This window comes from Ursus arctos, unplaced genomic scaffold (genome assembly GCF_023065955.2).
Source record: "Ursus arctos isolate Adak ecotype North America unplaced genomic scaffold, UrsArc2.0 scaffold_14, whole genome shotgun sequence".
Lineage (NCBI taxonomy): Eukaryota > Metazoa > Chordata > Mammalia > Carnivora > Ursidae > Ursus > Ursus arctos.
This window is the reverse complement of record NW_026622808.1, coordinates 14,051,839-14,078,635: the sequence shown is the minus strand read 5'-3', so window position 1 is coordinate 14,078,635 and position 26,797 is coordinate 14,051,839. Positions and strand designations below refer to the sequence as shown.

Genomic DNA, 26,797 nt, shown 5'->3' with positions numbered 1-26,797 from the left:
CCTGTTAGCCGAAGAGCCAATCAGGTATTAGATAGTCAGTTCAAACTCTGCCAGCACCAATCATAATTCTTTCAAAACAACTTATGTAACCTTGTATTTTTCGCCTTTATAAGCCTGCGCTCCTCGCTAGCAATTTGGAGCACACTTTGGGTTTTGACTCTGTCTCCCAGAGTGCAATGCCCAAGACCCCCAGTACATGCTTTTACTTGTTTTATAGTCTTGCGCTCTTGACTGTGAAGAGGAAAATGCACATCTGGGAATTCTAACATTTCACACTGTGGCTGTGCTGAGTGGGATCCTGTGCCAGGCTGGAGAGCTGGGTTCCCACTTCTCTGGGGTGGGGAGGGCGCGGTTTGCTGACCTCAAGCCCCAGAGGTGCGGACGGGGAGAGAGGTCGGGGCCTCTCGCTGTGAAAGGTCACAGGTCAAAACCCACCGACCCGGCCCAGCTCGCAGTGACGTCACTGTTGAGGATCTTTGTTCTTAAACAAAAGGCCCATCTAGGCTCTGACCTTGCCCCTAGTCCAACCCTTGACCCTAGGGTTCACTAACCCCTTCGGTCTGTCCCCTCCGCTCCAAGCTCCCAACAAGGGGCGCTCCACGGGTAAACTGAGTCAGGATTTCACGGTCCAGGAGGAAGACGCAAGCGGCCGGGGGCCGACCGCTAGGAGAGGATTCTGAGCCAAGCGCAAGCCAGTAGGCCACGTGTGTCCGAACGGCTTGTCATTCAGGACGCAGGGGCAGGGTCTGGGAGGATTGTCCAATCAGGGGCTGCAGGGGCGGTGCCGAGGCGCAGAAGCCCAGTCGGTGGTTAACCGCAAGCCCCGGCTCCGGGGGCGGTGCCCGGAAGATGAGCCAATGAGGCGCAGGGGCCCGGAGTGCCGTCCAATCAGAGCGCAGGGCCCGGAGCGCCGTCCAATCAGGTCGGGGGAGGGCGCGCTCCAGTCTCGTGTCCATCGCTCCCCTGCTGCCCCGGCGCTGGTGCGCACCTGCCCCGCACGGCCGCTACTGTCCCGTCCTCCACGGTCTCAGCGGCCTGGGTCGCACAGCCGCGGGCTGGACGCAGGGAGAGCCCCGAGCGGGGCCGCGAGATGGTGAGTGCGCGGGTTCGGCTAGAGCCCGGAGAGGCCGCTTCGAACCGGCCGGAACCGGCTGGAGGTGGCCCTGGCCCGGGCGGCCCCGCCCCTGGGGGTCCCGACCCGAGCCTGTGCCCTCGGCCGGGGGTGGGGTCTCAGCGCCCTGCCCCTCCCCCTGTTCCCGGTCCAGAGCCGTGTCCTCCTCTGGGTGGGGGTTCGAGGGAGGGCGGGAGGACCCCAGCGCAGACGGTCAAGGGTTCGGGGCAAGAAGGGGGCGGCTGAGGTGGCCCCCCCGACCTGACAGACAATATCAAATCCGTGCTTGGTTAAGGACACTTTGTTCCTAATAAAAAACAATTCAGCTGAGTAATGGGCTTTATTCAGTGATTCAGGAATCGGGCAGCGTGCCATTTCGCGGACAGAAAGGAGCTCGGCGGAGCTGCGCAAAATGAAAGACTTTTACAGGCACCAGGAGTGGGAGCAGGAAGTTCGAACAGAGAAATAGTGGATGGTCGTGGCAGGTCACCTTTCCGGGATGGCGGGGGTCTAGCTGCCCCACGAGCTCGCTGCCGCTGACCGGCTCATTCCTGATGGACGGGTTTAAGATTCCATTGCTGGGAGAGGCCGAAACTGCAATTAAGTTAACTCTTGGTTTGGTGACAAGGAGCTGAGTAGGAGGAACTCCATTTTGGGTCTGTTGTCTTGTTTTTAACATTCCAAAGATTGCTCGAGGAGAGACGAGTCTCAGAGACCCTCCAGCACCTCCAGTCAGCAGAAACGGGGCTTTTCTTTAAGAGGAGCGGTGGCAGAAAGGTGGTTGGAGAGGACTGGCCTCCCTGTGCTCAGAGCTTCTTTTGCTCGGGTGGGCAGTGGCTCCTTCCGCTTCTCAGTACCTGCTCTGACCAGGTGGGGGGGGGAGGCACAGTCCGGCCTGTGGGCAGGACAGTCGCCTGGGGAAAGTGTGGGCGGGAAAGGGACAGTGCCGGACAGTGGGTCACAGCAGTGTCGGATGAAACATGCGAATTCAGTGAGGAGAGGCTTGTATGGAGAAGGATGAAGGCAGAGGCTGGGGGGCAGGGGCCGTGCACTAGGGCAGGGGGGCTACATCAGAAGGGCCAACACTGTGAGCATAAGACCTGCAAGTGTCTCCAGCGTTGTGTAAAAGGGGTTTCTTCCAGAGAGGAGTAAGGAGGAGCAGGCATGACCAGGTGTGATGATGCCCCCGGGAGTTCCCCGAGGCCAGCCTGTCCCCAGGAGGGGCTGTGTGTGGCCCGGGCAGAGGGCAGGCCCACCACGTTCAGGGTCGGGAGGAAGGAGAGAAGCCAGACCAGCGTTGGGGCAGCAGGCATTCTGTGCCTGTGGGTCGGTGGGGACAAGCAGCTGAGCGAGTCGTGGATGAGGCACAGTGTGGCTTTGGAGGGTCTGTGCTCGGCCCCGTAGTGGGTGAACAGGGGACACTTCCCTGTGAGTCCTATTTTGGTGGAATAGGGAAGGGGCCATTTTTGCAGCTTGCTGTTTTCCAGACCCCAGCAGGGGAGGGGAGGCAGTTCCTTTCACCTCCAGAGATGTTTGCCCAGGAGCACAGGGCTCAGGTCAAGCCTGCCTGTCCTCTGGGGCAGCACTGTCCTGTCTAGCTCAGTACTGACAGCTCGCTCTTGGGCAGCTCACATTCAGCAGGTGTAAAATGATGGCATGCTTTCTGCCTCCTTTCTTCCCCTTTAGCATGGAGGGTGGTCAGTGGGTCACGTCTTGCTTTTCCTGCTGACTCGTGTTACTCTGGGGCTTATCCAGAGAACATCCAGTGGGGGAAAAGTGCCTCAGTCCAGAAAATGTCCTTCTGCATTAGGGTTTGGGGGTAAACTGCATGGAGTTCCACACCTTCATGCTGGGTGGGTGGAGGCATGGATTAAAGGATTCGTCCAAATGCTAGTGAGCGTTCATACAGCGTCGGCGATTGGGACACTGATCCTGACCCACTTCCGGTTTATTGCTCGTGGTCAGAGATACATGGAAATTCTGTGAACTGAGATGTGATCAGTTCTGACGTGTGATTTGCTATCATGAGAGTAAAGTTAACAGGTACCTCTTTTGTGAAAAGGATAAACAGTGTCCATATATTGGAAACCATAAACGTGCCCAGGAACATCTCTTCCGACGTGATCCTTGAGCACAGGGCGGGAAGACGGATTCTGCACGTTGCCCTTCACACTCTAGGTTGGGGTTTTTGTCCCATTTAAATGACCCAGGGTGCTGGAAGCAGGTGCCTCGCCTGGGCTGAGGACCAGCCACACCTAAAGCTGGGCCTGGTGGGAGGGGAAGGAAGGGGCAGTGGGGTGTTGCTCCCCTGCGGGCGGTCTCCAGCCCCAAGGACCCCTGCAGAAGGAGCCCTTGATGCCCAGAGAAGCCGCAGAGCGTGGAACAGGAGAGGCACCTGCCCCTGGTGGGGCCAGCTGGGGCCGCCCTGGGGCTGTGCACTGATGATGGGTTTGGCCTCGGCCATGGAGTTGGTGGAGTTACGTGGGATTTGTGGAAACCGAGGACGTCTGTGAAGGTCAGACACAGGGAAGGCTCCTTGGGTTCAGGTGCTGTTGGAACGGCGATGAATGCGGAGCTTATAGGGGCCAGAACCTAGCTGTGAGGGTTTCCTCCCTGGTGAGAACCGGGACCCTGGAGGAGGGGCCGTTTCTGCTCGGAGGGGGAGGGGCCCCCGGTGTGTGGAGCTGCAGGGTTCATTCCGGGGAGCTCAGGGTCCCTCCTCCTCCCCTGGCAGCGGCCACCCTGGGCTAGTGTCAGCAGGGAGAGCTTGGCCCCCATCGCGGGACCGGGATTGACCCTCTGCCGTGGGGTTTCCTGTGCTGTGTGGGCGCAGCCGGCGGCTGACCTGCGCTGGCTCCCACTTGCGTCTGCTCCCGCGTGTGTCCCGGACAGGCTCTTGCTGCCCGGTGAGTCCGGTGCGGGCGACACTTACAGCTTTTGTCTTCGGGCCGTATCTGCAGGACTAGGCTCTTTATATTCTCGCGTGTGAGCGTCCGCCACTGTGCTGCCCCAAGGTGGCCAGTGTCCTGCCCCTTGCAGATGGAGCTTGATGGTAGTCCTCACCACCGTCCTCGTGTCACAGGACTTCGCCCTGTGGAAGGTGCGGTCGGAGAATGTCAGCCCTGCCCCTGTGCATGTCATGGCTGCCGTGTGGTTGCTCAACCCTTGTGTGTCTCTCTCGGGCAGGTGTCTGCAGCTTGGGTCACCCAGTGAACTCCTGCATTCTGGGCCTTGAGGGGCGCGGGGTCCCCACGTTCATCCGTTGCTGTTGTCGGCACCACTGCTGTCTCCCAGGGTAAAGGCACAATAAATACTGGCGCGCTGGGGGATGTGCATATTGTAGATGCGGGGGATGTGAAATTGACCCGCAGATGTGGGGGCAGCCTGTGCGTCCCCCGCTCCGGCGCGGGGAGCTACCCGGCTTCATTTTGTCCGGCTCGGGTGCGGGACACAGGATCCGCTTGGGTCACACGTGGGTTTCTCGGATCCCCGCTGGGGTGCCTCATTGTCACGTGTGGGGCTTCGCCTTCTGTGGAAGCGTTCCCAGCGTGTTGTCGCCTGTAACCTGGGTGCCTGCTTCCCGAGTTCCCGTGCGTTCTTCGCACGCTGTGGACGTCCGTGCTCTTCCCTTTCTACCTGCTGTTGGTGTTTTCTCCAGGCCAGGGGCTGTCATGTCTCCGTTGTCCGCGTGGATGGACTCTTCACATTTGCAGTAAACTTGCACTTCCCCGTCGCTTCCCGTGCAGATCACGCTAGTTTTGTTCCAGCGGAAACCTCTTCCTTGGCTCAGGTCGTAACCTGCTGGCTCTTCCTGCTTGAGTGTTCTCCTTGTTCCTGTGACTGCGAAATCCGCAGGACTCAGATCTGGTCCACGAAGTTGACAAGGGAAATGATCCCCCGTAGAGAAGCAGTCTTCCCAGGGCCCTGCGCCCAAATGTCCCCATCGCTGCCCCTGCCCCGCAGCACCTGCTTCCCCTTCCCTAACCAGGGGGGCCTGTGACTGCATCCGCTGGTTTCTGACAGGGTATTCGTCCATCCCTCTCTTAATGCCAACTGTTCTAATTACCAGTAACTTGAAAACTAAAACGGTCAGTTATTTTACCCCCAAACTGAGTTTATTCTGCAGTTGCAGAGAATTGCAATTCTGGGCGTATAAGGCCCCACAAAACCGCAGGCAATTTGGAGAACAGAGGGGAGGTAGGCTCTCTCAGAGAGGAAAGGAGGGGCCGGGGTGGCTGTGCGAACACAGGGGTCTTGGAGGAAACTGGGAGCTGTTCTCATGGGCTGGGTGGTGCTGGAGCTGGAGGCTGGTTTCCTCCTACTGGGGCAGTGAAGTCCCAGGGAAAGTAGTGTAGACTTGCAGGGTGCTGGGCCTCCTGCTGGGCGCCCAGTGAGGACCAGGGCAGGTCCCGAGGGCGCCCCCTGCTGGCCCCCACTCCATCCCAGATGGGCTTTCCTTGTGTGAATTTCTACGTTTCCTCCATTTGACCGAAATGTTTCCTAGGAAGCATCTCTGAGTAAGAGGGAGGTTTGCGTTACTTAGTGGGTTTTCCCTCAGCTCAGGGAAGGACCTCTCCTGGTGGTGTGTCTTCTGTTGGCGGGAACGTGCGTAGCAGTGGAAGCCAGCGGAGGCCACCCCTGAGCAGTGAGGAGGACGGGAGGGCGACACTCCCAGGCGTTGCCGTCTGGTCTGCAGGTTTATCAGGAGTGTAAGACGGCAGAGAATCTGCTCACTGTCTGCATCGTTCTCACAAATTCACAGGCGGTAAAAGACAAAACAGGATCAAATCGTGTCGTAGTTCTAACCCAGGACCCTGGGTGTGGAGGCAGCCGACTGACGTGTTTCCTGGCCCCCATTCCAGCCTGGGGAACGTTCTCGCCGTGGAGGCAAAGCTGTGTGGCTCCCGGGGGTCCCTGCTGCAGGGAGCTCAGGGCGAGGAGGGAGCCGGGCCATTCGGGAAGAGGCAGTGCAGGTCAGAACACGGGCTTAGCCGGTCAGGTTTTTGGAAGAGTAGCAGAACTTCGAAGATGTTTCGAAAGGTGTTGTTTTGCACAGAACTGTTTGGAACCACATGTTGCCCAGTAAGACAGCCTGTGCGGTTGTGCGCTGAGAGACGTGAGTTCGGGTAATAAGCCCGCGTCCCCTAGTAGTTCAGGGGAGGGAACGACTGTGATTTCAGAGCCTGACACTTGAGAAAAGGCAAGAGGACGATGACTTTGTCATGGGTGCCAGTGAGCCTGTTCCTGAAAGGCCAGAACCCCAAGAAAGGGTCCCCCACCTCCCGCAAGGGTCTTGAACATGCAACAAGGGCATGTGTCTCCGTGGAGGAGGGAAGATGCAGCATGAGGGAAAGGAACCCGGGCCAGGGTCCAACATCCCGGGAAGCCTGGGGCGCGGGTGTCGTAGGCTGCCATCCAGGAAATCTTGACTGTCCCCTCACACGCGGTGTGCAGGGCGGGCAGGCTGTGCTGTGAGTCTAGACGTGTCACCTGCATCCAGGAGCCCCTTCCGTGGAGCGTGGCCACACCAGGGTCGGGGGCAGATCCCGACGGGGGCCCTTCCAGCGCGACTGGAGAGAACCTGCAGGTGACTTTTCAGGGGACGAGACTCCAGGTGGTGGGAGTCCCGCTGTCGTCTTCCTCCGCTGGGCAGGCGCCGTGAAGGTCGCTCTCCAGAGCTCGGTGGTTCTGAATCGAAGCCACCAGTCTTCTCCAGTATTGAAGCCTAGGGCGTTTTGTCTGCTGCAGGTCAGAGGAGGGGGGCCAGGGCCGTGGACGTCCTGTGAGGTCTCCGTGGTGGGAGTGGGGGGGCTCCAGAGGGGAGGGAATGAGGCTGGGAAGGACCAACCGTGGGGCTCGCAGACACCGTGTTCGGGGGCATCTCTGCACAGCGTGTCAGTTGAGTGTAAGTAGTGACGTGAGTGCGTCCCGCTGGGTCCGAGGACTGAGGGTGGTGCCCACTGTGACCGTGTAAACGTGGCCTTACAGAACAGAGCTGCTGAAGGCCCTGGCTGGTGACACGGGCGCCCTGGTCACCGTGACGCGTGCGAGCTGTTCCCCAGGTAGAGGTGACGTTTGCTCAGAGAATTGCAGCCACAGGACCCGCACTGGCCTGTCGACACGAAAGGCTTCGGTGCAGTGAGAAAACCTACAAACCGTGCCTAAAACATCCCGCCCTCCCTGATGGAGGGAGCTGTGTGACACCCATTTGTGCAGACAGGCGTCCCTGGATTGTCGGTGCACAGGGGGGACCTGGCAGGTGTGCACTCTGTGTGGCTTATTAACGTTTCTGTGTTCATACCCGTTAACGAGCACATGTTGTTTCAGGCCCGTGGGTTCATGACGTCCAGTGGTGACTTGTGGGAATTGTGAACTCCCTGGTGGGGCCAGATTGTTTTTACGTCCAAACCAGACTTCTCTTTTTTTACTGGACTAAGAGGTACCAGATTTACAATATTGTGCGTCCTTCTCTGGACCCAGTTGTTGGGTATCTCTTAGAAATTTTCTAAAATATCATTTGGGCAAAACATACCTTTTTACCAAGACAGATGTTTGCCTGTGGTTTCCTAGAGCAGTGTTTCATTTTTGTTTTTTTTGGTTTGTTTGTTTTGTTATTTTTCAGAGAGGGAGAGAGAGTGGGTGCGTGTGAGTGTGGGGGTGTGGGGAGGGGCAAAGGGAGAGGGAGAGAATCTTAAGCAGGCTCCATGCTCAGCGCAAAGCCTAACGTGGGGCTTGGTCTCTCGACCCTGAAAAATGACCTGAGCTGAATACAATCAGGAGTTGGGACGCTTAACTGACTGAACCACACAGGTGCCCCTTTTATTCTTTTTTTTTTTTGAAGAAATATCAGCAAAATGGTTTCTTTTGGCCTCCAGGTAGTCACGTCTGGAGCCAGAACACTTCATTTTTAATTAATTAATTAATTAATTAGTTTGTTTGTTTGTTTGTCGGGGGGGGGCACAAGCAGGGAGGAGGGGCAGAGGGAGAAGCAGACTCAACGCTGAGCCAGGAGCCCGATGTGGGACTCGATCCCGGGACCCCGGGATCATGACCTGAGCCGAAGGCAGATGCTTCACTGACTGAGCCCCCCAGGTGCCCCTGGAGCCAGGAAACTTCATGATGCCAGAGCAGACAGTTAAAGCACAGCATCTAATAAGTTTGGGTCATAGGCGCCATTTTTAGTTGATCCCCATTGGAGGTAAGAGCACCTCATTGTCTCCGTAATAATCAGGTCATGGGCTCCCTGGCAGGCATGCTGACTTTCTGCATGAACGTTTGTGGTCTTACACGTGGCGAACGGACAGAGCCCGGACTAAGGGCACGTAACGCAGCGTGTTGCCTTCCAGGGACTTGGAATCACGATATGTACCATTTTCAGTTTCATTTATTTTATCTTTATTTTTACGTGTGTATGTACGTATTTAGGTAATCTCTCTACCCACGAACTCCCCACCCTGAGACCGAGACTCGCATGGTCTGACTGAGCCAGTCAGGCGCCCTGCTGTTTTCAGTATTTAAATAAGACCCATCCATAAGCCACAGGCACTGCGTCAGTGAGAGGCACTCGCCGCAGGTTACACGGGGAGTCGGAAGCTGAGCCGTCAGCGTTCAGCAGTCGTGGGAGTTTCATGTGGGTCCGAATGTAGTGCTCGTTCCCGGATCAGACGCCCTGTGTGTCAGTCCTGAGTGTGAGAAAGTGCAGTTTTTCCTTAGGGACTTTATGTCCTTGGAAGGCAGAAAGCTGTAACAGGTGGATTCTGTCTTCCTGTGAAGAGTCTGGGAAGGGAGCAGAGAATGAAGTCATCCGTGATTCATAACAAAGTAGAGCCTGCAAAATTCTCCATCACCCAGATCGGCTTCTAAGATTCAAGGAAAGTCAGAACGACTGTGCAGCCCTGGGTCTGAGCGCCCCAGTGTATTTCTGTTACTTTCAAATGAAAGCAAATCACATTCGCCATCCTTACAACTGAAATACGAAAAATGCACTGCGTAGTTCCATTACATTGAAAATTTGCTTTCAGTGGGAAGGATGTCAGCGTGTGGGAGTTGGGAACAGCAGGGTGCCAAGAGATAAATAAACCATGTTCAAGAGGCCTTTTCATCCCCTGATGAGGTATTTTGAGTCCCTTCATCCAATTCTAGAGTGACTTTCCCTTTTTGGGAGACTGAAGTCCTGCATGATCCTTTCTGAGGGAAGAGAGCAGGAGGTGAACAGAGGCGCAGGAACTCACGTGGAAATGGTGTCGGTGTCCCAGGATCTCAGTGAAAGGGAACCGGTCCAGACACAGGCACCTGTCGAGGTTCATGAGACCCCCCCACTACGGGAGCGACGTGAGCTCCCTGTGACGGGGGCTGCTTGACACCAGGGGCTCGGGCATCAAGAGTGTAGCTCCGGGGTCAACAAGGACGGTCAGAGTCCTTCCCCATCTGGGGAGAGGTTTCTCCAAGCCCATCAAGAGGGAATCGGGGGAAGAGCCCCTGTGGTCGGTGGAGCCCCGCCGGTGGGAATGCGGAAGGACTGGGAATGGCTGGGAGGAGGGCTCCGGGCACCCGGGGCATCGAGGCAGGTAATGATCTTTTCTCAAATGTCCTGGCTTTTTGCAAGAACAGTGCAAACCAGTGGACATGTGGGTTTTTAGGGGGTTTCAGTTGCCAGAGGTGAAAGTTAAGAATTTCAGCTGTCTGTCTTGTGGGCTGTTGAGTGAGCTAGTTTCCCAGAGTAACGACATACGCGGGGGACACGGTTTCCCATTCCATCCTGGTGCTTTTAAGTAAAAAGAAAGATCCCGGCTCAGCCCGTCAGCTGCTGCCTGGGTAGATTCCACATGTGAAGAAAGACCCGCGGTTACATGGAAGCCAAGCTGGAGTCCCTTGTAGCGGCCACGTACAGGTTCACGGGCTTGGTGTGCAGGACTGGGTGGGAGTCTGCAGTGTTGGGAAAAGCTTCTGTAATTGCTCCGCGGGGATTTCCAGCGAGTGTCATCATGTCTTTCCAGAAGAGAGGCGTCTGTTCCTCTCTCCTGGGTCAGTGTCATCTCTCGTGTGGCCTGGCCTGCACCAACACGCATGGGGAATAACGTGTATAAATCAGGGAAACTGTTGGCAGGTTGCATAGCTGTGTTATGGGGGTGCCTGGGTGGCTCAGTTGGTGAAGCGTCTGCCTTCGGCTCAGGTCATGATCCCGGGGTCCTGGGCTCGAGCCCCACATCGGGCTCCTTGCTCAGCGGGGAGCTTGCTTCTCCCTCTGCCTGCAGCTCCCCCTGCTTGTGTTCGCGCGCTCTCTCTCGTCAAATAAATAAATAAAATCTTTAAGAAAAAAAAAAAAGAGAGAGAAAAGCTGTGTTATGTTCTTCAGCAAGATATGGGGGTTCTCAGTCACTCAGGGCACTTCTGCCTCAGTCCAGGGAACGTGAGACATTTGGGAGAAGCCTTATCTTTAAAGATGCTCGGATTTAATAGACAGAGGTGAGGAGGGAGCAAGGGCAGGGTCAGAAGACCAGGGAAGGTCAGCGGAGTTTCTAGAAAGGTGGTTGGAGGCAGAGCCCGGTGCGGAGCCGCTGCCGCATATCTGCAGACCGTGAAGCCGGGCAGGAGAGCAAGACGCTTCAGAAGCCATTTGTCTTCTCTCGGTTGTTTGCCTCAGTTAATTTCAAATGTCTTTTGTAAGGAGGCGAACTTAGATTCCTGAAAATATTTGCAGGTCTTGAGGTACGATTAAAATGTGTATCGTATTCAGTGTTTTGGAATCATGACTTCCTAATTTAATTTTCAGTAAAACAAGTTTGGGGAGATCGAGATCGGAAGTTCCCCATAAAGGCCATCGTAGTTCTAAATTACTTTAGTTCATTTGGTTAAGTTGTTAGCAGTGCATTTTAGGTGGAACCATGTTTCTTCTTCTTTTTTTCCTTTCTGTTTTGTTTTGTTTTTGTGTTTTTAGAGAAAGCTTCCTAGCAGGCCACGGTGAGGAGAGGGGAGGGGCAGAGGGAGAGGAAGAATCCCAAGCAGACACCATGCCCAGCGCTGAGCCTCACCTGGGGCTGGATCTCATGACCTGAGCCCAAATCATGAGTCGGCTGCTTCACCAACTGAGCCACCCAGGCGAACCGCGACCATGGTTTTGAAACCTAAAACTGGCCAGGGTCCCCGTCGGGCGCCCTCTCACAGCGCTTTGATGAGCGGAATCCATTTCCTGGTGGTTTTCTCTAGACCCAAAAGAATTTTCTAAACACGGTTTCTAGAGGAGTAGCCTCGTTACAGAAGAAATCAGACCAAGGCCCGCCCATTTCCGTCAGGCGCGGACCCAAGAGCAACAGCCCAGTTCTATCCAGGCGCTGGAACAAAAGCCAGATGAGTAGTCAGAGAGGACAGGCCCCTGACACGGGTCCCCAGAGACCCTGCAGAGCGCAGGCGGGGAGCGGGCTCTGAGCCCAGGACGACGCTTACCCCCCGGCTCAGGGTCGGGAGAAAGCAGTGAGCACGGTGGGCACTGGGGGACCCGCACCGGTGCGCTCAGCAGCTTGGAGAGGCTGGGGTCTGCTCTGGTCCGTGGTGATAGTCAGGTAACACTGACCTTAAAGGTAAAACCATCATCTATTTTCCAGCAAAACTGGGTTCATCTGGGAATAGCAGAGAATTGTAATATGGGACATGTAAGCCACAACCAAACCACAGGCAAGTCTGGGGAAGGAAGCTCTTTCATAGGAGAGAGGAGGGCTTGGGAGGGGCTCTTCCAAAGAAAATGTCCATTGGAGCAAACGGGGTTCCACGTGTCTTGGTTTCTCTCTGGCTGGGATGTGGATGTCTCTCATTGGCTGAGCTGTGACCATCTCATTGGCTGGCTTGAGACTGTCTCTAATTGGCTGAGCTGTGACCATCTCATTGGCTGGCCTGTATATGTCTCTCATTGGCTGAGCTGTGACCATCTCATTGGCTGTGCATTGACTGTTTCTCTTTGGCTGGCCTGTATATGTCTCTCATTGGCTGAGCTGTGACCATGTCATCGGTCATGCTGTTGCCAGGGTCGGAGGAAACCTTCCTCCATCCTCTTCTTGGAGCAGTAACGTACCTAAAGTGTAGACTTGCGAGGTGCTGCTCTGGAAGTTCAGGGATTGAGAGCTTCCCCTGCGGCCTCCCCACTCAGTTCTAAGTGAGGTTTTCTTGTATTTTCATATTAATATACTTTAAAAGGCTGTGATTTCTATTAGGTAAAATCCCCTAGTTTGTTCTGTAACCTAGCTCCCCAATTCTTAGAAATTCCCTTACATTTCAGTGCAGGAAGTCTTGCCTGGCTGGCTCAGTTGGTAGGGCACGCGACTCTCGGTCTTGGGGTTGCAAGCTGGAGCTGCGTTGGGCATAGAGATGACTTAAAGTCTTTTACAAAAGGAAAAAAGAAGTAGTGTCTTTTAAGTTCAAACAGAACAAACAAATGAACAAATTCCATAACAAAACCCCAGACAAACCTGGTTGTAGATTTACTGAAATTTTCTTAAAACTCTTGACCTTTTGAGAGAGTTGACGTTATGGTTTCATTTTGGCATCTATTTCTTTCTTTATGCCCTGTGTCATGGAATAACGTTCTGTAGGTTTTCCATTAAATCAGCTTACATCTTCCCATTAGACATATTTTCAGCCATGGGGACAATTAGTTTAATAGCAGTTATAAAGGTTAATGTTAAGTCTCTTTTTAGGGCACTTGGGTTGCTGAGTCTGTTAAGCATCTGCCTTTGGCTCAGGTCATGATCGCAGGGTCCTGGGATTGAGCCCACGTTGGGCTCCCTGCTCAGTGGGGAATCTGCTTTTCCCTCTCCCTCTGCCCCTCCCACCCACTCATGCTCTTCTCTCTTTCTCTCAAATAAATACAGTCTTTTTAAAAAAGTCTCTTTTTAATATTTAATTTCCAACTGCTTGTTTCTAGTGATTAAGTGTACCCTGAGATTGATGAGTTTGCATTCTGGAAACTTCCTAAAAATCTGATTCTATGATTATCTTTCTATTCTTTTTGGGTGTGACCTACATAATCAAATTTGAGTTATGAGTAAAGGAAGAATTACAATATTGTCTTTAACTAAAACTACATCATCAGTTTTCTCTACAAGGGGTTGTAAAAAATCAAGCATGTACTGCCTTTCAGCAGTAGAGAGATGTCTGTGTCTTTTTTTTTTTTTTTTAAGATTTTATTTGTTTATTTGACAGAGACAGTGAGAGAGGGAACACAAACAAGGGGAGTTAGAGGGGGAGAGGCAGGCTTCCTGCCGAGCGGGGAGCCCGATGTGGGGCTCGATCCTGGATCATGACTTGAGCCGCTTAATGGCTGAGCCACTCAGGCGCCCCGAGAGAGGTCTGTGTCTATCATTACCAGTTAGTCGCTCGGGGTGAGAAGTAACATTTGGATGCTTGAAAAGAGTCTGAAAAGAAATAAGACTTGAAATGGGGTTTCACGTTTAGGAAAAGCTAACTTACCTAACAACTAAAAACACAGAGGAGAAGGTAACGAGGGAGTTATTACATTCGTCGTCTCTAACAGTACAGTGACACGTGAAGGCATCTTTTGCTCCCATCCTGCTACGTGCAGCAGAGACGTGTGTTCAGCAGGAACCAGCGTTCTCCTCAGCTGTGTTTGGCAGACTGGTGACTGTACTCTCCTGTTCCACGTGCTGTGAACGCTCTTGTGAGCACACGCACCTTGATCCAAACAAGAGACAAGGGTAGACCGTATCTGTGTACTACAGAGAAGCAGTTCACCATTGAAGACTAAAAAGAAGCTACAAGGAGGATTATTTACAAAGCTCCACCTGCTGGTTCACCTTCTCTGAAGCAATTTATGCCTCAGGGATCAAGAGAAAGACAAGGTGAAGGCTTTATGTAGCACGAGAGCTCCATTAATTGGAAACTTGGACAATGTAGTCGAACGATTGTTCACTTAGTATTTTGCTCCGTTGAGACGAGTGATTGAAACAGACTCGATCCATCTTTGAAAACTGATCACATCCACTAAAGTAAGATCTCGATGGTTAACACTGGTTACGTGATATTCCCCGTATTTGTCCATTTTCCGAGCTCAGCAGCCTTCACGAAAAATGCAGGAGCGTGGTGTGTTCACCTTTTATTAAGGCAGGTTTGTGAACATAACCTCATACAGCCACATCTCTTCATGAACCTGGAGCTCTCAGCGTTTCTTGCCTGAGAAATGACCCACACTGTGTTCGACAGGAAGCCCCCTCCAGACCAGGAAAGCGCCCCGAGAGATGTTGAGCCCGGTTTACTCATGGTCTCTCTTTCCTCGTCTCCGGGTCCGATGACGTTCCTTGCCCTGTAGCACCCGTTGTGTTTACGGGCTCGCGAGACTTGGAAAGTACATACTGGTCTCTGCCGCCGGTTCCTGATAACAGGGCTCCTGAAACCCTTGTCACTTGCTGGGGGATAGGAGCATCTTTTGTTGCATCAGGCGACTCTGGGTGGGCTCCTGGATGGCTCCTGGTGGGGGCCGGTCGCCGGAAAGACCTGCGGTGATCAGAAGCTGGAGCTTCTGTCCTGCTCCCATTCTCTTAAGAAGGGGAGGGGCTAAAAGTGGAGTTAATGGTCCGTTATGCCAACGGGGTGAAGCCTCCATAAAAATCCCAGTAGAAGCGGGTGTGTGAGCACGTGGGGGTGTGGGGAGGGTGGGGCATCCAGAGAAAAGTATGGACACTCCACGCGCCTTCCCCATACCTCCCCCCTGTGCGTCCCTTTGTCTGGTTGTCCATCTGTATCCTTTATCCATCCTTTCCTACACTGGAAAGCATAGGTAAGTGTTTCCCTGAGTTCTGTGAGCCCTTCCAGCAAATTACTGGAACCCAAGGAAGGGGCATGGGAACCCGGGTGTCACCTGCGCTTGGGGTCTGACGTGTGTGTGTGGGAGGGTGGGGGCCGTCTCGGGGGGCTGAGCTCGGACCTGTGGGATCCGATCCTGGCTCCGGGTCGCTGGCCTCAGGGTGAGTTTCCATGTACGACCCTCAGCTGGCGTCGCCCGGAACTCTGCGGTGTGGGGCAAAGCCTCTGTGGGTGTGGTGACAGGTGACAGAGAAGGAAAGCGTTCTCTGGGGAGGTGGAGGACACACAGAGGGAAGAAGTACAGCAGGGAGGAGCAGGTGTTCGCAGCTCAGAAGCAGGAAGAGTGCAGGTGCTGCTTTACAAGGCTGCACTGCATCAACACAGCCCGGTCTCAGGGCTCTCTGTGCCGATCCTTTGTCTGCTGGCGGCCGATTCTGCAATTTCCGAAAGTTGTTCTCGTCTGGTTTCTGACCTGATGGGCGCTGATGATCCCGCTTCAGAGCGTCGCAGGATCCGTGGGACGGTGCTTCTCCAGGAACTGTCCTGGCCAGATGCAAGCAACACTTAGGTCGTGGCGGTTCCTGGAGCGAGTGCTGCTCTGTCCTGTCACCTGGCTGGGGTGCTCTGCTCTGCGGCTGACGCCTGGTGGTGCTGTCGGGCTGCTTCTATCCCAGAAGCCTCTGAAGGCCTCTGAACCCCAGACGCTGTCAGCTCCTGCGGAAACAGGACGTCGTGTTGGTCCTCTTCCCTCCAGAGCCTGACGGCACTTGTCGCGGCAGTGACAGTCAGTGGCCTGGCAGGCGCCCGGGTCCCTGGTGAGAAGGAGACTGAATGGTCTCTTAAAACGTCGCTTTGTTCCAGTAACCACACATAGGCTGCGTTCGATTTCCCACGATAGGTCCTTCACCAGCGCTCTTGCTAGGCTCACCCGTATGCTTTAATAATTTCGCCTGTAGGATCCTGGGGTTTCTAAACACTACATCTGATCACCTGCTGATCATGAAGTTTTCCTCTCCTTTTGTAAATCTCTCGCCAGTTTCTTGTTTTCCGTTGCCGCACTGGCCAGGCCTTCACAGGCGTAGAATTGTGGATATGCCTCCTCATCACTTGTTCCTGACCTTGGAAGGTACCAGTCACATAGGGGGTTGGCTCTAGGTCTCGTTTAGACACCATTTTTTCCCTGATGGTGCACGTTCCCAGCTGGTCTCTGAGTCAGTTGTCATTAGTGCACCATGACATGAGACAGGCATGGCCTCAGCATGTGTGGATTGGAAGCCTGTGGTTCATTCGTCTTTCCATTAGTGGAGCAAATGGTACTCATAGAGGAGTCAATATCAAATCCATTTCTAGAATAAAACAGACTTGGTTTTGTCTTCTAATGTTATCTATCATATATGTGTAAGATTGTCTTCTTTTTTTTTTTTTTTTTTTGTAAGATTGTCTTCTAAACAGACTTTTGCCTTTATATTTATGAATGTTGCCTTTCAGTACTGCTTGAATGGTCCTTTTCCCATCTTGGTAATACTCTGTGATCCCTTTCTACAATTGGGAGTCACCGATGTTTAAATGCTGGGTACCTGGCCTACGTACCGTTTGAGATGCCTTTAGATAAAGTGTAGGGATATTTGAATCTACTGATTTCATTTCCGTAATGACCAAGGACGTCCTTATTACCTTGAATCATCTCAGGTATGTTACCAATTTGTATACATTTATTCCTCTTCTTCTATTCTAAAACATCTTTTCCCGTGGGGCCCTGGGTGGCTCATTTGGTTAAGCATCCAAATCTTGATCTCAGCTCAGGTCTTGATCTCTGGGTCGTGAGTTCCAGCTCCGTGTCGGTCTCCATGCTGGGCATGGTGCCTACTTAAAAAAAAAAAAATTGGGGTGCCTGGATGACTCAGTCAGTTGAGCATCCGACTCTTGGTTTCGGCTCAGGTTGTTATCTCTGGGTCGTGGGATTGGGCTCTGCACCCAGTGTGGAGTCTGCTTTTCCCTCTCCCTCTGCTCTTCCCCCAATCGTTCGTTCTCTCTCTCTCTCTGTCTCCCAAATAAATTTAAAAAAATCTAAAAAAAATCTTCCCACAGCTAGTTTGTACTATCTCCTCCATCTGCTTAGTCTCTGAAATTGTAATTTTGTTTCTTTTTCATACTTCCTTTTATTTGCCTAAATTTGATTGTTTTTTTAATAAAATTGCCAAAAGATTAAGGAGGATATATTTTTAGCTTTTATGACTTTTTCTTTTTCAGAGAGAGAGCAAGCCAGCACATGTGAGTAGAGGGAGGGGATGCGGGAGAAGGCAGACTCTCAAGCAGACTCCTGGAGCCCGACGTGGGGCTCAGTCTCATGACCCTGAGATCAAGACATGAGCTGAAATCAAGAGTTGGACACTTGAAGTGACTGAGCCGCCTAGGTGCCCCTCTATAACTATCTTTTTTTAAATAGCTCTAACTGAGCTACGGATCACATACCTTGAAGTTTATCTGCTTAAAGCATAAAGTTCAGTGGTATTTATTGTATTTACAGAATTGTTCAACCATCCTCACACTCTCATTTAAAAATATTTAAATAATTCCGGGGTGCCTGGGGCGCCTGGGTGGCGCAGTCGTTAAGCGTCTGCCTTTGGCTCAGGGCGTGATCCCAGCGTTCTGGGATCGAGTCCCACATTGGGCTCCTCCGCTGGGAGCGTGCTTCTTCCTCTCCCACTCCCCCTGCTCGTGTTCCCTCTCTCGCTGGCTGTCTCTCTCGCTGTCAAATAAATAAATAAAATCTTAAAAAAATAAAATATTTAAATAATTCCGTAAAGAAAATTTGTATTTAGTGGTAGTCACTCCACATTCTAATGCATCCTAGCCCTGGCTTCTAGACATTTTATTAATCGTTCTCTCTATTGATTTGCTTATTCTGGACATTCCGTATTAATGATATCATACCATGTGTGTATGGTCTTTGTGAAGCCTGTGAATGTTCTCAGGGTTCATTGATTTTGTGTCCTGGATCAGTACTTCAATTCTGCTCATTGCTGAATAATATTCCATTGTATGAATATACCCCATTTTGCTTATTGAAGTGAGTTAAAGTAAAACTGTCATTAATTTTGGCAGAAAAAATGGGCTCATTCTGAAATACGTAAGAATTGCAATTCTGAAAAGCAGGCTACAGTGAGACCACAGGCAAGCCACAGAACAGAGCAGCGACAGCTCTTTTATAGAGGAAACTGGGAATTGGGGAGGGGCTGTTGTAAACAAAAAGTCCACTGGAGCAAACTGGGCTTGGAAGTATCGCTGCTTCTCATTGGCTGAGTTGTGACTGTCTCTCATTGGCTGCGCTGTTGCCACGTGGGGAAATAATCTTCCTGTTATCATAGTAAAGTGGTATCCACTTGCAACTGTTGGGTCTGCAGTTGACATGAGTGGTAGGGTGTGGGAGCTCCACCTGCTGGTCTCCTGGTTCCATTTTTTAAAATAGATTTATTTATTTGAGAGAGAGCCTGAAGGGGGGGAAGGGAAGAGAGAGAGAGAGAGAGAATTCTCAGACTCCCCGCTAAATGTGGAACCTGATGCAGGGCTTGATCTCCCAATCCTGAGATCGTGACCTGAGTTGAAATCAAGAGTTGGTTGCTTAACCGACTGGGCCACCCAGGTGCCCCTCCTGACTCCATTCTTAGCAAGGTTTCCCTATATTAATTTTTACATTTCCCTCTTTTGATAGAGATCTTTTCTCAAATGCATCCTTGATTATGAATCAGTTTTCCATATTTACCGGTTTTATTCCTTGGTGCCAGGAAAGACCTTTCCTCGTTGTGATGTCCCACATCATAGGGAAAGTGCATAGCAGTTGGAAAGCAGCTCAGACCATATTTGAGTAACAAGAAGGATTAGAGGGGAGGAGTCTCAAGCACTTCATATCCAGTCCCTATTTATGAAGGTGGTAATCCCTGGAGATTATCTCCTTGTTGGATACTTTTATAATGCTTTGACAGGTAACGACTATGAAAGCAAAAGTAACGTGAAAATCTAAATTGTATGATGGTTCTAAACCAGGGCCCTAGGTCTGAAAGTAGCCGGTTGAATATTGGCAGTTTTCAGACTTGGGGAAAATTTTTAAATTTACTTTATTAATTATTTTTATTAATTTATTTAATTTTTATTAAATTTATTAAATTGATTTTATTAATTTTATTTATTCTGTTGGTAAAAACGTGGAGTCATGTAGTCCTCCTGGAATTTGCATAGAGAAGGAGTTGAGTCCGTAGCCATGGAGGTTAGGAAGAACAGGGTGCCAAGGGTTAACAATGGTATATATTGCTCAGAGGTTCTAGACAAACCTCCATCTTTGGCCATTGGGTTTTCTCCCAGGTGAAAACAGGCCATTACAGGGACTAGTGTATGGGATGATGGGCCTCTGAGCTTGTAATTTTCTTTTATGGGCTTGGTGTCTTAAAGGACTTCTTTATCTATAGGTTATTGATGAATTCTGGGGAGATGGTTTGAGGGATCTATTTTAATCTTGATGGGAGGCACACTGTGACTCTGCCATTATCAGTTGAGGCTTTTGCCCAGGAAGAGGATGGCAGGTGATCTAAGTGAGACGAATCATCGGTGTCCCCAGTCTCCACTATAGTGTGTCAGAGACAGAGCAGATGAAGGATGTGGAAGGGTCGTTTATTTCCTTTGGTTGGCTATTTGATTACTGTTATTAAATTCTAGAATAATTTCCCCCTTTTAGGACAAAAACATTTGTTTAAAAAGTGTCCGCCCAGTTAAATGCATAGGGGCTTAGGAACTAAGTCGAAAATGGTGTGTCTCTCAAAGGACCCAGACAAAAGGGAGTGGGTTCAGAGATTCAGAGACAGGAACCTGTTGGGGTTCGTCAGGGGCTCCTACTGTTTGTTGTGTTGTCCTCCTAGGTGCGGGTTGGTGTACAGCAAGGGGTTGGGCATGTGCCAACAAGGACAGAGATTCATTCCCAATGTGGAGAGTGGTTTCTTCGAGCTGATTACAAGGGAAGACCGGGAAGGGCCCCTGTCCTTCCTGGGAGCTCGATCATTGGGAATGAGGAGGCCTTGGAAAGGCTGGCTGCAGGGATGCAGACGTGGGAGCGCTGAAGTTGGTAGTGATCTTTTTTCTGATGTCCTGGGCATCTGCAAAAATAGGAGAAATGAGTCAGGTTTGGGATTTGTTTAGGAACCTCCATTTGCCAGAGTTGAAAATTAGGAATTTTAGTGGTCTTGAAGCGGCTATTTGGCTCAGTCAGTAGAGTGTGCGATTCTCGATCTTAGGGTCGTGAATTCAAGTCCCACCTTGCTTGGGCATAGAGTTTACTATAAAAAAAAAAGTGATTAAATTTAAAAAAATTATAGCGTTTTTTCTTTTAGATGACTCATCTAGGATGTGTGAGTGGTTTGCAAAATTGCCAAATTGGCTGCAGTGGACATATTTTCGTATTCTATCCTGGTTCTTTTAACTAAAGGAAAAAGATACTGGTTCTGCTCATTAATAAACATAGACTTAAATGCTACCTGGGTGGATTCCACATCTAGAGGAAGACCCGAATTTTCTTTAAAGACAATTTGGAGTTGATTTGTAAGAGTCAGGGAATGGCTGATGATCATGTAATGTTAACTTTAAAAGTTAAAACCTACCAGAGACGCCTGAGTGGCTCAGTTGGTTAAATGTAAACCTGCCAGTTATTTTACTAGCAAAAATGGGTTTGTTTGGTAATAGCAGAGATTTGCAATTCTTTTTTTTTTAAGATTTTATTTATTTGTCAGAGAGAGAGCGAGAAAGAGGCAGGCAGAGGGAGAGGCAGGCTCCCTGCTGAGCAAGGAGCCTGATGCGGGACTCGATCCCAGGACTCTGGGATCATGATCTGAGTCAAAGGCAGATGCTCAATGGACTGAGCCACCCAGGTGCCCCGAGATTTACAGTTCTGTTATGTAAAACCACAGGCGGGTCTGGAGAACAAAGGGCGACCTCTCTTTTCTCTTTTATAGAGGAGAGGGGCTGTTGTGAGGGACTGTTCCAAACCAGACATCCACTGGAGCAAACTTGGGGGTTTTGCCTGCAGCGTCATCTCATATGGTGGGCTGTGACTGTCTCTCATTGGCTGGGCTTGACCGTCTCTCATTGGCTGAGCTGTGACTCTCATTGGCTGGGCTGTGATGGTCTCTCATTTGCTGGGCTTGACTGTCTCTCATTGGCTGAGCTGTGACTCTCTCATTGGCTGGGCTGTGACTGTCTCTGATTGGCTGGGCTGTGACGATCTCTCACTGGCTGGGCTGTTGCCAGGGTAGGAGGACATCTTCCTTCCTTTCTCCTACTGGGGCAGTAGTGTGTCCAGGGTTGTCTCTATTGAGTGCAATGGAGGATGAGTGGTACTGGTGGGATCTCCCCCTGTGGCCTTCTAATTTCATTTGAGTCACATCTCCTTTGTTCATTTTCAGAGAGTTCGTAGGCTGTTGGGTGGTTTTCACTTGCTGGCTACTTTGAATCAAGCTGCTGAGAGTATATGGAAATTAGTGTTGGTGTTGGTTAATTGGCTTGGGTGGATCGGTACTGGGAGTGGAGTTGCCGTATTGCATGGTAACTCGGTGTTCATCGTTTTGAGGGTGCACCAGATTCCTCCAAAGGAAATTTCGCATCCCCAGCAGCAGAAATGCATGAGAATTCCCCCTTCCTCATGTCCTCACCAACACTCGTTTCTTTATAACCATTCTAGTGGTTTTGAAGGGGCGTCTGCTTATAGTTGGACGTCCATTTCCCTGATAACTAACGTCTAGCATCTTTTCCTGAACCTGTTGGCCGCTTGCATATTTTCTGTGGAAAAGTATCTGCTCATATTCTTTCCCCACTATTTGACCATATTATTTTTCTTTATATTGTTGTCTTTTATTTTTCATGGTTGTCATACGAATTTTTAAAATATATTTAAAATACAGGGCTTACCAGGTGTGTGATAAGCAAACCCCAGTTATAGCCACAGTTGAAGTAGAATTTATCTTCCTATTAAGTGATATGGTTGGCATATTGGATTTTTTTTTTCATTAAGGTTTGAGAACATAGTTTTGTAGACAATCTCTGATTTTTTTTAAAAAAATAATTTTTTAAATTCTGTATTTCACGAGTGTGTTGTCATCCCTTGTTGCTCTGAAGGTATGGCTTAGCCTTGTTTTCTTTTTCTATTAAAGTCTTCAGTGGCTGGTACCATCAATTCCTCGGGGACTTTTCTTTCTGGTGCCCTTCTTGAATTCTGGGCACTGGGGTGTTTATTTGAGGCCCCTCTAACTTCCATGATTCTTCAAGAACCAGAACTCTTATGAATCAGGTGTGTCGGGCCCCTGGGCCCTGTGTCCGTGCTCACAGTCCACCTAATCCGGGGAAGGGGTCACGTCTGCCTCTGCCGGGGTAGAGGGGACTACACCAGGCTCCTTGACCCTGTTGCCTCCCAAGGAGAGAGCCGCTCAAGTCAGGTGTCCACAACATCCTGACCTTCTGGTTCCAGTTCTTGGGCTGACAAGGCAATAATCATCTCTGGGCAACTCAAAGATGTGCTGTCTGATTTTTCTTTCTTTACCGAACTGGAGTGCTCAGATCCGCTGTGTCTCAGTAAGAACAGCCTGTATTGGGGTGTATGTAAGTCTGTATCAGCCGTCGCCATCACCCCGTGCTTCGGGTTCCCAGCCCTTCCCATCAGTGGGGGCATGGCAGTGGAGGTGTTGTCACTTCCCACACGGGTGTGACTCGGGTCCTAGGAGTGGAGTGCAGTTCCCTGCCTATCGCCCCCACCTCCCACACACGTGGGTGAGGAGGGAGCGTTGCTGAGTAGAATCTGTGGGATGTTTCAGGAGGCGGTGGTCTTTGCGGACGTGGCTGTGGACTTCACCCCGGAGGAGTGGGCTTTGCTGGACGGGGGTCAGAGGAGGCTCTACAGAGACGTGATGCTGGAGACCTGCAGGAACCTGGCCTCCCTGGGTAAGCATGGCTCCACCCCTTCACCAGAGTTTTAGGGAACGAATGTTTCTTACGAGTGTCCGATCTTACTGGGGCCGAGGAATGGGGGTACGTTGGCGAAGAGACAGACGTGGTCCAAGCCTTCATGGAAACCACGCGGGGTCACAGACCTTTCCCGTGAAGACAAAGTTTCATGTGTTAAATTGACTCTCTATTAGTCTTGATCCAAGTGTGAGAGTCCCTAGGTTTGTAAATGTGAATGTGGTCTCCAGTGTTGCTTTGGGGCAGTGAGCCCTGCTCTGTGGTTCTCACTTCTGTGAAAGATGCACTGTGCTTAATCCACATTTCTCGTGATAGTCATGCTGCAGTTAAACTCACATTTCATCATCTTCAGTGACCTTGAAGACCAAATTAACAGCCCCTTTTCCAGTTTGCTTGTTGCCCTTCAAATCCTCCCTCATGCTGGGCTGTTCTCCAAGGGCTGGGCGGCAACCACACCTACTGTCTGACCTCCCAGTGGCAGCTGGGACAGTGCAGTCAGGTTTCACCGAGGGCCTCGATGCCTTCCAGCTACCCTTGGAAGGGAATGGCGTTTGCACATGTCCACTAGGAATGTGACTCAGTCCTTGTTTGAGAAGGGTGATGTTTGTCCCTTACCTTGCTTCTGTGTCAGACAGTTCATCCATCTATACTCACGTGGTGAGCCTTTCTGTAATCCTTCATAGAGGTAGCATGTGCATGTATGTATCCCGCCCATTTCTTTCCTATTTTACTTTTCTGATAACACTTATCTTCACATTAGTCTCCATCGATTTTGAAGTATTTCTGAGTAAATGGGCTGCCTTTTCATACACTTTTCCTCTTACTGCCCAAATCCCAAATCAGTAGGATCCTTCGAACTTCTCTGTGATCACATGTTCATTCTTCCTGATGAACCTCATTTACATTTCGGATCAGTATATGAATAGAAATCCACATATGGCCTATTTTCTTAATTTTCTTACCTTTAAACATCAGATCATTCCCAAGAAATTAAATTTTGCTCCCAATTCTTGCAGATTGTTGCACTCAAGTTAAACCTTGTGGATCGAGGACTCAGCTGAGTATTTTGGAAAATGAACTATCCAGTGAAGAGAAAATAGTAAGATTTATAAGAAATGATTCCTGGGCTCTTTTTGGAGAAAACTGGGTGTTTCATCACATTGGAGATCAGTCCCAGTCTCAGGAGAGATGTTTAAGGTGAGTGCCTCTCTCTCCCAAAGGAGAAAGGGGGATCTTGGGAAATTGTTAGAATAACTTGAAATAAAAGAAGGTATAAAGGTATAAACCTAGCTCGGCAGTTGTGTAGTTGGAATCACACAGCATGGTATCGTAATAAATGTGATGTAGGTACTGACCATCAGAAATACAATTCAGTTCAAAACAGTTATCAGGAAAACCCACACGTAAAAAGTGCTGACAGTTGTGGCTCTTAGGGGCCCTTATTTTGAGCATTTAGCTGCTTCTACATTATAGCTGTGTAGATGGTGCCACAAACCTGCCTGTTCCTGGAGGTGGTCATGATGTAGTCAGATAACCATTAATGAGTATCAGTAGATGATTAATAAGGACTTGGGTTATAATCATTATTCCCTAACAGTGTGCCTTCCTGTTTTGACCAGAAGTCATTGGGCGAAGCGTGTGTGGGAGAGCAATGAAGGTAATCGGTGCAGAGAAACCGTAAAGCAGATTCCAAGTCTTACTGTGCTTGAGGATTGTCCTACTGGAGAGAAATCCTGTGAATGCGCTAAGTGTAGGGAAGCCTTCAGAGATGGTCCTTTCCCTGAGAATCCAGGAACATCTCAGCCTGGACACAAACCTAGTCCCTGTGCGGAATGTGGGCCGGCCTGCAGCTGTGTCTCAAGGCTCAGCCCTCACACGGATGCAGACCCCGTAGAGAAACCCTACGAACATCAGAACACTGGGACAGCATCTAAGAGAGACTTGAAGAGTCTCAGTAATAAAAAATCTTTAGAGTGCAAGAAATGTGGAAAAGCTTTCACTTGCCTGTCATCCTTTCAGGGTCATGTGAAGGGTCACTGTGGACAGAGAGTCCATGCGTGTGACGTGTGTGGGAAAGCCTTTTTGTATCAGTCCTACCTTACACGTCACGTGAGAACTCACACTGGGGAGAGACCCTATGAATGTGTGGAGTGTGGGAAAGCCTACAGTTGCCTCTCATATTTTCGAGAACATGTGAGAACGCACAGTGGAGAGAAACCCTATGAATGTAAGCAGTGTGGGAAGACATTCAAGTATCCTGCGTCCCTGCAAGGACACATGATGACACACACTGGAGAGAGACCGTATCTGTGTCAGCAATGTGGGAAAGCCTTCAGTTGTCCCAAATACTTTAGAAGACACGTGAGAACACACAGTGGACTGAAACCCTATGAATGTACATTATGTGGGAAAGCCTACAGTTGTTCCTTATCCCTTCGAGAACATGTCAGAACGCACAGCGAAGAGAGACCCTATGAGTGTCAGCAGTGTGGGAAGGCTTTCAGACATCCTCGATATTTCCAAAGACACGTGAGGATGCACAGTGGAGTGAAGCCCTACGAGTGTAAGGAGTGTGGGAAAGCGTACAGTAGCTCCACCTCGCTGCAGGAACATGTGAGGACACACACCGGGGAGAGGCCCTTTGAGTGTCAGCAGTGTGGGAAAGCCTTCACTCGTCACTCCTCCCTTCAAGGACACGTGAGGGCACACAGTTTGGAGAAACGTTATGAATGTGTGCAGTGTGGGAAAGCCTTCCGTTGGTCCTCGTCCTTACAAAAACACGTGAGAACGCACAGTGAAGAGAAACCCTACGAATGTCAGCAGTGTGGCAAAGCCTTCTGGTACCCAGCCAATCTGAGAGCACATGTGAAGACGCACACTGAGGAGAGACCCTATGAATGTCCGCACTGTGGGAAAGCCTTCAGCTGTCACTCCTCCCTTCAAGTTCACGTGCGAAAGCACAGCGGGGTGAAACCCTATGAATGTAAGGAGTGTGGGAAAGCCTTCTGGTATCCTGTAAACCTGCGGGCACATGTGAGAACTCACACTGGGGAGAGACCCTATGAATGTCAGCAGTGCGGGAAGGCCTACAGGTGTCCTGCAAACCTGCGGGTCCACGTGAGGACTCACACCGGGGAAAGACCGTATGAATGTCAGCAGTGTGGGAAGGCCTTCAGGTATCCTGCAAACCTGCGAGCCCACGTGAGGACTCACACTGGGGAGAGACCCTATGAATGTCAGCAGTGTGGGAAGGCCTTCAGGTACCCCACAAACCTGCGAGCCCACGTGAGAACTCACACTGGGGAGAAACCCTGAATACAAGGACTGTGGGGAAGTCTTCATCTGTCCTTAAAATCTCGTAAATCCAATCAGACACACTGGCAGAAAACTTTATGAATGTAAAGAATGCTGGAAAACTTTCAGGTGTAGCACCTCGTATATTTTGTACATAGAAACTCAGGGCTGGACAGCAGTCTTTATTTGTTACAAGCACGGTTGTGCCTCGTAAGTGCCTCATCCATAACAGGGATCTCTGTTGTATTCGTTTCCCCTGCATGTTGCTGACAGGAATACCTAAAATAAAATATTCCTCTACGCACTCTTTGTATGAAATATATTTTGTTATTTCACAAATGAAAAAAATTGTACAGTTATATAAAACTTATCTCACTTCCATTACACTGTCTTTGGCCCCAGGGGTGATAAGTGATTTGTGTATATATATTGTCCCCTCTTGTGGATACTGGAAATTCTGACTCTGTATCTACCCTTCCTTTCAGTCTTTATGATTGAACGATGTATCTTTACATTTGCTTGTTGCTGCTGTATACCACACCTGTGTTCCCCACAGAAATTAGTAAATGTGCAGGGATGTTGGAAAGC

At 50.5% G+C, this 26,797-nt stretch overlaps 1 protein-coding gene across 1 annotated transcript; it reads left to right on the top strand.

Annotated features, from left to right (window-relative positions):
* The first annotated feature begins 135 nt into the window (after nucleotides 1–135).
* Nucleotides 136–26,797, top strand: ZNF77 (zinc finger protein 77). The gene is made up of 4 exons (XM_026481010.4): nucleotides 136–1,093; nucleotides 22,768–22,894; nucleotides 23,932–24,112; nucleotides 24,535–26,797. Exons 1-4 carry the CDS (start codon nucleotides 1,091–1,093, stop codon nucleotides 26,228–26,230), a joined length of 2,007 nt encoding a protein of 668 aa, XP_026336795.2. The 5' UTR covers nucleotides 136–1,090; the 3' UTR covers nucleotides 26,231–26,797.